The sequence below is a fragment of the Tribolium castaneum genome, chromosome 3 (genome assembly GCF_031307605.1).
Source record: "Tribolium castaneum strain GA2 chromosome 3, icTriCast1.1, whole genome shotgun sequence".
NCBI classification, from domain to species: domain Eukaryota; kingdom Metazoa; phylum Arthropoda; class Insecta; order Coleoptera; family Tenebrionidae; genus Tribolium; species Tribolium castaneum.
In genome coordinates this window covers 21,561,124-21,571,506 of record NC_087396.1, presented here as the reverse complement: position 1 = coordinate 21,571,506, position 10,383 = coordinate 21,561,124, and the positions used below count along the sequence as shown (strand labels likewise).

The 10,383-nt window shown below is 42.2% G+C and overlaps 2 protein-coding genes across 4 annotated transcripts; one reads left to right on the top strand and one right to left on the bottom strand.

Annotated features, from left to right (window-relative positions):
• Positions 1 to 10: 10 nt before the first annotated feature.
• On the top strand, positions 11 to 4,283 carry Prp39 (pre-mRNA processing factor 39). Of its 3 annotated transcripts, XM_008197184.2 has the most exons (10): positions 11 to 186; positions 248 to 612; positions 658 to 1,065; positions 1,405 to 1,530; positions 2,094 to 2,368; positions 2,421 to 2,700; positions 2,948 to 3,112; positions 3,167 to 3,837; positions 3,886 to 3,959; positions 4,005 to 4,283. In XM_008197184.2, exons 1-10 carry the CDS (start codon positions 150 to 152, stop codon positions 4,136 to 4,138), a joined length of 2,535 nt encoding a protein of 844 aa, XP_008195406.1. In that variant the 5' UTR covers positions 11 to 149; the 3' UTR covers positions 4,139 to 4,283. The 3 variants fall into 3 exon arrangements, with proteins under 3 accessions (XP_008195406.1, XP_008195405.1, XP_970329.1); XM_008197183.2 differs by having other exon boundaries at positions 248 to 609; positions 3,886 to 4,283; XM_965236.3 differs by having other exon boundaries at positions 21 to 186; positions 3,886 to 4,283.
• Positions 4,232 to 10,083, bottom strand: Gcn2. Its single transcript, XM_008197182.3, has 15 exons — positions 9,832 to 10,083; positions 9,363 to 9,788; positions 9,187 to 9,311; positions 9,041 to 9,135; positions 8,602 to 8,991; positions 8,344 to 8,554; positions 8,036 to 8,288; positions 7,739 to 7,987; positions 7,219 to 7,361; positions 5,773 to 7,174; positions 5,492 to 5,725; positions 5,101 to 5,445; positions 4,666 to 5,055; positions 4,462 to 4,619; positions 4,232 to 4,415 (listed from the first exon to the last, which is right to left on the bottom strand). The coding sequence occupies exons 1-15, from the start codon at positions 9,886 to 9,888 to the stop codon at positions 4,289 to 4,291; spliced, it is 4,605 nt and encodes a 1,534-aa protein (XP_008195404.1). The 5' UTR covers positions 9,889 to 10,083; the 3' UTR covers positions 4,232 to 4,288.
• Positions 10,084 to 10,383: the final 300 nt, after the last annotated feature.

Genomic DNA, 10,383 nt, shown 5'->3' with positions numbered 1-10,383 from the left:
AAATTAATTAAAGACGGTCGGTGTGCCAACCCCCTGCATTACCGGCCCAGTAATCACTCGGCGTTTGGTGAGTGTCGGAATTAATTTTATCGATAAAAGCCAAAAAAGTGGTTAATTACTCCAAAAACCGGGCGTAAGTCTTCACAAAAATGGATAGTGGTGACGACGCAATCAATAACGAGAACGGTAAGTGCGTTTTTTGCCCGGAAAATCCATAGCGTCTTGCGCTTGGTAACAATGTTTGTAGTAAGGAGAACAAGATCCGGTAAAATAGTGCGTACGCCCCCGGCGGTTAAAACCCCGGTGAAGAAAACGCGAAAAAAGGTGGTCTTGATGGAGGTCGAAGTCTCGGAAGAAGAGTCCGAAGAACACAACGCGATTAAAACCGAACCTGAGCAAAACAACGGCGCCACAATTGAGGAAAACCACGAGGAGGTGGTTGAGGAAGCCTCCGAGCCGGCCGAAACGTCCGACATGGAAGTTAGTCAAGAAATTGAGACTCTTGTTAAAGAGCCCGAAATTAAAGAAGAGGTTAGAGTGGAGCTTGAGACTCCGGAGGAGACCAACGGTATTACCGAAGACATTGACGAAACAACTGAAGAAAAACAAGTGGTGAGTCGACTGTTTACGTTTCAATCATCTGACTGTGTTTTGTAGCCAAGTGGCGAACCTGATGCGGAAAACATCTCGGAGGATGAATTACCGACAGTTCAAGCCGTGAAAGTCCCCGAGACTGAGGAAGTGTCTGATGAGGAGTTGCCAGGGCCGAAACGTGCCGAACTCCCGGCCGATACTGAGGTCGTGTCGGAAGACGAGTTACCGACTGTGAAGAAAGAAGCAAATAAACGGAAGTTGGTAGAAGGGGATTATGATCCAGGTTCGCCAACGTCAGAAGGCGAAACTCCAGCGAAGAAAGCTTCCCTGGAAAATACCGCAGTTAAAGAAGAAGAGAAGAACACAAAACCGAAAAAATTGCCCGAGTTGGACAAATATTGGAAGGCTGTGAACGATGATCCTACTGATTTTACCGGGTGGACTTATTTGTTGCAATACGTGGACCAGGAGGTGAGGATCTAGGCAATTTTGCTAATTTTGTGATTTCTTCAAAGCCAAATGCTAGTATTTACCACCACATACTTTTAAACTGACTCTGTATAATGTAAGAAATTAACAGTGCATACGCAAAATTACGAAACAATTCCTTAAATGAAGAATTTAAAAAAATCCGTTACTGTTTTCGTCCTCGATACTGTTATTAGTTACTTTAATTCTCCAATTATTAGGTGCTTGTTTTTTCAATGGTATTATTTAAGACCAATGCCAATGCTTTTAATTGATTATTTTTGAATTTTTTATTGCGTTGATTGTGCTTAAGTAAGATTTTCTCTGATTTTTCTCGTTTAGAATGATATGGAGGCGGCGCGCGAGGCCTACGACGCGTTTCTGTCGCACTATCCATACTGTTATGGCTACTGGCGGAAGTATGCCGATTACGAGAAGCGGAAAGGCAACAAGAAAAAGTGCGAAGAGGTGCGTATAATTCACTAGACGTATTCCGTGCAATGCTTTATACACTCACATAATTATTTTGCAATCCCTACAGCTCGGCGTGGTGGCTGCTAATTATAACGATTGTAGTGAAAACATAAGATACGATATTGTAAATGTATATGTAGTCTGTTACTTATATGTTATTTAAGTTGTAATTGTGTTATCTTACATTTGATATATAGTGAAGTACGTTAAAATTGTAAAATCACCCCCAAAAGAGTCACAGCAAGGTGTGATGAACAGCGAGGCTTGCATCGCTGGATATAGTTTCGCAAACCGAAAAATGTAAGAAAAACCAAAATAAATTCCACGTGATAGGATGAGATAACTGAATTACGTACAATATTTTATCAATTAGACTAATTTTGTTTTCCAGGTGGCAATTTTTTTATGTTTTGGTGTGTATTTATTTGCGCGGGGGGCGCACCAGGGCAGGTAACCTTAAAGGATTCTTTTTTGGTTGTTTTATTTATCATATTGGCAAACAAATACACATCAAAAGTAGTCACGAGTTTGAATTTTACTAATTCGATGTTGTAAAGGTATTCGAGAGAGGCTTGAAAGCGATCCCCCTTTCGGTCGATTTGTGGATCCACTACCTCACCTACGTCAAAACCACCAAACCGGATGATGAGGACTACATCAGGTCGCAGTTTGAGAGAGCCATCGCTGCCAGTGGACTTGAATTTCGCTCAGATAGACTGTGGGATTCTTACATCAAATGGGAAACGGAGGGAAAACGATTACAACACGTCACGTCGATTTATGACAGGCTTTTCACAACGCCAACGCAAGGATACACCACACATTTTGAAAAGTTCGTGTCCAAACACTGTATTTTTATTTAATTTAATGTATTTGTTTGATAGTTTCCAAGAGCATATCACGTCAAATCCACCAAATAAAGTGGTTGAAGTTGATGAGTTTTTGGCGTTACGGAAGGAAGTTAGGCACATGTTGAAACATGATGCTCCTAACGAAACCAAAACGGACAATTCGGACGTGCCTCCAGGTGAAGATGACGCCAGTAAAGCCATAAGTACAGATGAAGAAACCAAAGCGATACGAGAGAGGATTATTTCAATTAGGCGAAAAATACACAAGAATACGGTGGCGGCGGTGACGGCGAGGTGGAATTTTGAGGAAGGAGTAAGTCAGCATTTATAAATTTTATTTATCATAAAATATCTATTTTTTCCGAAATAAAACCGTAAATTTTGATAGTGTCGATAAATAACTATTATGATGATTTTGCTAAGATTATTTCGCCGAGTTGCGAAATAATCCCGAGCTTATTGCAAAGCGGACGCCGCAAGGGCCATCTGATTGATTAACGCTAAATTATTTCATCAGTTTTTTTTTTTATTTTCGTTAACTTTTACTTGTGTTTCCCCAGATCAAAAGGCCGTACTTTCACGTGAAGCCTCTTGAGCGCTGCCAGTTAAAGAACTGGCAAGAGTACCTGGATTTCGAAATCGAACAAGGCGACCAAGTCAGAATCGTAGTCTTGTTCGAGCGTTGCCTTATAGCCTGTGCTTTGTACGAAGAATTTTGGTTAAAAGTAAGTTTTGCTGCTTCTCCAATTGAATAGGTTTTGATTTTGTAAAATTTCAAGTTTGTTCACTATTTGGAAAGCCTGAAAGACCCCGAACTCCAGCCGAAAATCCGCGATGTGTACGAACGCGCGTGCACCATCCACCATTTGAAAAAACCCAACTTGCACCTGCAATGGGCCATGTTTGAGGAAAGCGTTGGCAATTTTAATCGGGCCGCTGAAATCCTAGTAAATCTCGAAAAGTCGGTCCCTAATGTCTTACAAATCGCTTACAGAAGGATAAATCTGGAGAGGAGGCGGAGCGATAACGAGAAGTGTGCACAACTGTACGAACATTACATAAACAATTCCAAAAATAAGATGATTTCGAGTAATATAGCTATTAAATATTCCCGGTTTGTGCTGAAAGTGCTTAAGAATACCGAAAAGGCGTTGGAGATTTTGCGGTCGGCGATTACGAAAGACCCGAATAACCCTAGATTGTACTTGCAGTTGATTGATTTGACGCTGCAACAGGACGATGTTGCGGAAAATGTTATAGTAGAGTTGATTGATTCCTTCTTGGAGAAGGAGACGGCTGACGCGGACCAAAAGGTGCTTTTTGCGCAACGAAAGTTGGAGTATTTGGAGGATTTCGGCGCGGATATTCAGTCGGTGCAAAAGGCGTACGATGACTATCAAAAGTACATCAAGCAGAGTAAAGAGACGGGCAAGAAGAAGGAGTCGAAAAAGTGAGTTTTTTGATGTTTTTCCACCTTGTTTGATTTTCCTTTGTGCAGTGATGCCGCCTCGGCGGGCAAGAAAGACAAAACATCGAACCAACAAACCTCAGCCTCGAGTTATGGCAGTTACGGTAATTATGGAAATTCGTCCGCGCAAGGGTCTTACCAATATTCAGGTTCCCAAACAGGACAGTACAATTATTCGTACGGGCAAGGTGACCAGTACCAGTACCAAGGCTGGCAGTACCCACAAGGGAGTTATAGTGGGTACAACCAGTGGGGGTCGTATGGAGGAGGGTACAGTTACTAGTTTTAGTTCCACTTTCTAGTTTTAGGATTCGTTTGTACACTTGTACTTTTTTTACGCAAATGCGGTACCAATGTGTTTGATTTCAAGATAGTGTGAATTGTAACTAAGATTGTAATCTTATCAAACAATACATGTAAAAAAATAATTTACCTAAATTAACAACCTATAAAACGAGTCGAGCAGACTGAACAGGATCACCGCAGGTTTCGTCTTTTTGCTTTTCTGTTCGTATATTTCATCACAGACGTCAGTTAGGTATTTTTTGTGGCGCTGGTGCCTAAAAAAAAAACTTTAACCAAAGCGAATCACTTGAAATAACTCACTTCTCGATTATGGCTTGGACCGATTTGTGAAACTGTTGGTCGGTTTCCCACTCCAGGTACGAAGCTATGGTCCGAATGACATTTGATTCGACACTGAGCCCCAAAACAGTCACAAAACCGCTCAATTTCTTCACCAAAACGTCTAAATGAGATCGGATCTGTAACAAAAAAAATGAATCAAAGCCCAATTAATGTGCAACTTACTTGAATATCGTAGCGCCGTCTCGCATTGGCTGACAGCTTATCCTCCGTAACAAACAAGACGGCAACGGTGGCCTCGTGCTCATTTTTGTCATAACTGCTTTTACTATCTGACCTGAAGACAGTTCCAGTGATTGGGAGCACCTCCTGCGCCCCCTCCTTCCAGCACTTGATGATTCGTTGCATGGTTTCGACCAGTTCTGGCGTTTTAACCGTTTTCTCCTGAAAGCGATCGCGTTCCCAACTGCGCACACGCACAGTCCCTTGCTCGCTGTCTTTCAACATAACAACGTGAGGCACTTTTAACTCGCCACACTGTTCCTGAATCTCTTCAATATTTGTTGCCTCAATCATGGCACAGCGAATCCCGGCCGACCACAAATTGCGCAAAATCTGTAATTTGCGTTAGCTAGGTTTTAAACCAAGTTACAGTCGCACCTTAGTTTTCTCCCTGAGGAGCGGTTTGGTGCCAACTGAACAAACCGCAACGTCCAGCACCTCAAGTGAGGGCAAATCCTCCTGTTCCCTCATCACTGCCTGGGCCAACTTGTCCAAAGAGAGGGAAACACCAACAGCTGATTGTTTAATATCCCTGGCTAACATGTTCGCATTTTCCATTATTTTACGGTACGATGTTATCATAGCGTCGTAGCGCCCTCCCGCGGCCAAAACCTCCTTGTTACCGTGTTTGTGCTTCTTTTTTAACTCGCAAACAAACTGACAAATCATTCCGGAATATTGTTGGATGTTGTACACGGCACCGGGTGCCACCACCATTTCAAACTGAAGTCCACCAATTGTTTAATTTTAAAAAAATTGTGGGAATTACCGTGACTCCGAACGCCTCCGCATTGTATGCTATACTTTTCAATTCTTGCAACGCCTGCTTGGCCAAATGGCTCGCCTCGCTCGATTTTTTCCGAGTGATTGACTGGAAGTGGTTTGCGGCCTTGCTGACCTCAAACTCCGAACTAAAAATGTTAGTTAGGGTCGAAATTGCATTGTCGGATAGGCCGAACTGGATCAGGTAGTCTTGCAGGTCGCTTTTCGGTACTTTACCGTCCTGTTAACCAATAACAAATAAGTTGTTTAACACTTATGATTGTGTACTTTAACATCGGAGAATTTCTGTAAAATCTCCTCGTGTCGGTTCTTGACGCCACAATGCAACAGAATCGCCTTCATCAGCAGCGAATGGTTGAGTCGGATCGTGACGTGTTTGTTCTTCACCCCCGGAAGTTCGTTGATGATTTCGTAAATGACGTACAAAACTTCGGCGTCTGATGTGTGATTCCCCGGGCTCGGGGTGACGATATCAAAGGCGCACTCGTACAATTCACGCGGTAAAAACCCGAAAACGCGTTTTTCGCGATAAACACGCTCGACTGAGTAGCGACGTAAAAGGGTGATTCGGTTCCAGGCCACATAACGGGCAAACGGAACCCTCAAGTCATGCGGGAGCGAAACAATACCTCCAAAGTGTGTCATAAGTTTGACACAAGACTCCACGCCCTCGTAGTAGTGACTTTTGGGCATTAAAAGAGGCGTTGTCAAATTCTGGGCCCCATGTTGTTTGAAAATCTTGACTATTGTTTCTTTGACAAAGTCATAAATTTGTGGTTTATTTAAAGTTGGCACTGCTGAATCCTTATCATACGTTATGTTTTGTGCCGGTGTTAACGTCTGATCAAAACATGATGCTATCAAGTACTTGTAACCTTTCAATTGTGGGTTACTTAAAGTGTGCCTAACCAGTTCTCTTAATTCACATTCTTCCAAAACAGGGGGCGGTATATGTTCCGATTGTAGCAACTCGACCGAAGTTGGCCGTTTCGCAACGTCATGATTCAACAACCACGTGACCAGAAACTTCTGTTTGGGATTCCCCGGTGCGAAATCCTCAGGTAACACGATCTCTTTCTTCCGCAAACTCGTCAAAATCTTGATCCTTTCCATGTTGGTCAACAAGGGCTTGTAACACATTTCGAAAAAAATAATGCCCAAACTGTAAATATCAACCTTTTGGTTGTAATTCGCCTTGGAGGCGACGTTTAATTCCGGCGCCACGTAGAGTGCTGTGCCCACCAATCCCGTCTTGCTCTCGTCCATGTCGTACCGTTCCGGAAAGGTTCGGTTCAAATCGTGCTCGTTTAGCTTCGGTGTCATGTTCGTGGCCAATCCGAAATCGCCGATTTTCACGTGATCGTTCGAATCGAGGAAAATATTGACGGGTTTGAGGTCACGATGGATCATGCCTTGCTGGTGGATGTGGGCTAAGCCTTCAACTATTTCGCGGAAGAGGCGCCACACTCGGTCCTCGTCTAGGTACACACTGTTATCTATGGCGTTACGTAGGGTGCTCTTTTCGCAAAACTCCATCTGGATGTACATGAATTCGATTTGGCGCCCCGTTTCGAGCAGTTGGGGGCTTTTGGTGGACGGGGGGTCGCTGGGGCTGGGGGCATGTGAGTCTTTTTCGAACTCGATTCCGTCCGAATCTGATTCCTCGTAACTAAGTTTTTTATAAAATCAGAAAAAAATAGTCAGGGGGCTTACATGTCCAGGCTGTTCTCGTCATCACAGCTTGATTCATCCGATGACGAGTCGTAAGCAGGCTGTGATATGCTGTCAAACGTTACGGAAACTTCCACGTTTTTTATAGAGGGCGCCAGCTCTTCAATATTGTCATTGAGGGTGAACTAGAATTGTTTTTTTACTTAATCGTCGTTTTGTATTTTACATTTTTATTAAAACACGTTTTTAGATCAAAATTCAAGTTTTTTTTCCTGTTTTTATTAAACTACATAGAACGAAAAAATCACCAGATTTGGCCGAAAATGACCAAAAATTTACCTTCTCTGAGCGTTTATTCAGCAAAAACTCAATTAATGCGCAAAATTTCCTAATAAGTAAGCCAATAAATCACAAAATTATATCAAAAATGACGTTATTTTTGCAAGTTCTGGGGATGTAAACACGTTTTTAGCCAAAACATAAAGTTGTTCCTTCCTGTTTTTATTAAAGTAGAATGAAAAATTCACCAAATTTGGTCGAAAATGACCAAAAATGTACGCACCTCATCTGGACGGACTATCCTTGGACACTTATCGTCAATCCCCGACGTTGTACTTTCCATATCACTGCTGTCGTCACCCTTTATCACCGTCCGTTCAATCCAGGAATTATAATAACGCACTATATTTTCATGATTTAGCCTCGATAAGAGCTTAACTTCACGAACAATTTTTTTATTTAATTGTCGGTTCCTGGGGTTTAATTTAATGCGTTTGATTGCGTAATATCTCCCATCTAAATTATTCCTAGCCTGAAATATTACATCACACTAACAATCACACAACTAAACCGAAATCACCTTAATAACGTCCCCATACGCCCCCTTGCCCAAATTATCGATAATTTCAAACTCTTTCTCAATGCGAGACTGGCCACTTTGATGCTGCAATGGATTAAGTTCATCGGTTGCCAAATCAGGCGAAATGTTCCCATCTGGAATATTATGGTCGATTTTGTGACCAGGTGACGATAATAAACTGTTCTGGCGAAGAAACGAATGATTTAATAATTGGACTGCGGTAAAACGCTCTTTTTCCTGCTTTTCCAAACATCTGGAAAAACAGTTGTGATTTTTTTTTGTGACCATGGTGACAAGATTAATCAAACCTTGATAAAAAATCATAGAGATCTGATGGAACGCAAGGCGGAATATCGACATCATCGTCCTCTGTTAAGCTCGCGCCTTGCAATAGTGAAATTAAGAACACGCCAAATTTATAAATATCAGTCTTTTTGCTATAATTGGAGGTAATGTTCGTTTGTGAGGAGATATCAGTCAGTCTGCGATGCAAACTATAATTAGTCAGCGCAACAATGCCTGAAAAAACACTAAAAAAACGGGGGGAAACCCTCAGTGTGACCAACCTTTCTCACTGATGTACACACAACTCTCTCTTATGTCTTTATGCACGACGTTATTCCTATGCAAATAATCGAGAGCAGTGAGCACACCCTTCGCCACATATTTAATAAACTGGATGCTCACACTGAGATTCTCATTCATGAAAAACGAACAGTTGGGCCCACTGACATACTCTTTCAAAATATGAACAACAGCGCCATCTGCATGCCCTTCGTACTTAAAACTCAAATAGTGGGCGAGGTTTTGGTGCTTCAGTTTGGCCAAATAATTAAATTCTTGCTCAAGACTCGACAGATATTTACGATTGGTGATGATCCACTCGCTCAAAAGGACAATTTCGCCGGTCTTGACGTCCATTCCGATAAAAACCACGTGATTGTAGCTGCAATGTTCTAAAATTGATTGATTTATCGATAAATTCGTGAATTAAGAGAAACCGACTTAAGCACTGGCCTCGCTTGATCTCACGATTGGTGAATTCCACAATTACGGTCTTTTTGTGGCTACAGAGAGACTCATCGCTGTTTTCATTCGAGCTGAAATTGAATTTGGCGCTGGTCACGTGATTGTGTCCACCAATCACTTACTTGTACGAGATCGAGCGCCGCCTTTGATCACTGTCGTCGGAGTTTTCGGAATTGTAACGGCGCATGCGCGACTCCAATTTCAAAATTTCTTGCCGCTTTTGTACTTCTTGTTGTACGAATTGCCTCTGGAAGTGCCAAAGTCAAATGGTCCTCGTTTGATTCAATGTTTTACATACTTCTCTATCTTCCTCCATTAGTTTGGCTTGTAAATCCTTCTCCTCCTTTTCCTTCTGTCTCTGGAGCATCTCGTCGTAGAAGCTCTTCGACGCCGGTTTGTTGTGCAAGTGGAGGAACTCCTGGACGTGCTGCGCCAACTGAAAAATCATCTCCTCGCCCCTTAACTTGTCCGCCTTTTCCTCTAGGATTTTCTGGAGCTGGATGAGGGAATTGTCGGACAGGCCTTTACTGTTCTCTAATTTAATCACAGGAACAGTGTTGGGGTACGTTTCGGGGCACGTGACGTGCAAATCAAGCTTGACGTAGACTTCGTGGAGGCCCGAACTGCCCTGTTGGGGGTTCAGAGAGATTGATAAATTTAAAGGGGTCCAGGCGTTCCAGGCCGATTTTCCTCGCAGGTCCCTCAAGTCGTCGCCGTAAATGGCCTAGTGGCAGAGTTAGGCAACGTTTGGTCAGGGAATAGTGTACCTGGAGCGCTTCCAACTCGTTGTTTTGCCGGGACTCTGTTGACTCTTCCGAGGACATGATTCCGACTGGAGTTGGTTATCGATCATAATTTGGACATGTGGCGTTATCGGGGTGGTTGTTTGCTCTTAGGAGAGCTTTTTCGTGTCGAGTTATCGGCGAAAGTGGGCAACATAACCAATATAACCATAAAGTTTTGACATTCGTGGCGGAGTACGTTCTACACCTACTCGAGTGTAGGGAACATACTCTATAGTAAATTTTGGAATAAATAAATTCTTTGTGTTTGCTAATTGTTTTTTACAGCCGTAAAACTGTTAAAACACCTCTTGTATTTCTATACTGCGAAAAAATTTTCAAAAACCATAACAAATAATTTTGTTTTATGAATCCCTAGAAATGATTAAAAATATGATACTTGAGGAAACCTTTGTTAATTCAAATATCGATTCCTATTGTTAAAAATTTATTATTTCAGAATTTCCAGAATAAATTGTTAATTTTTTATGAACCATAAATGCACCCATGCCCACAGAAGTGTATAAAATAGATGGC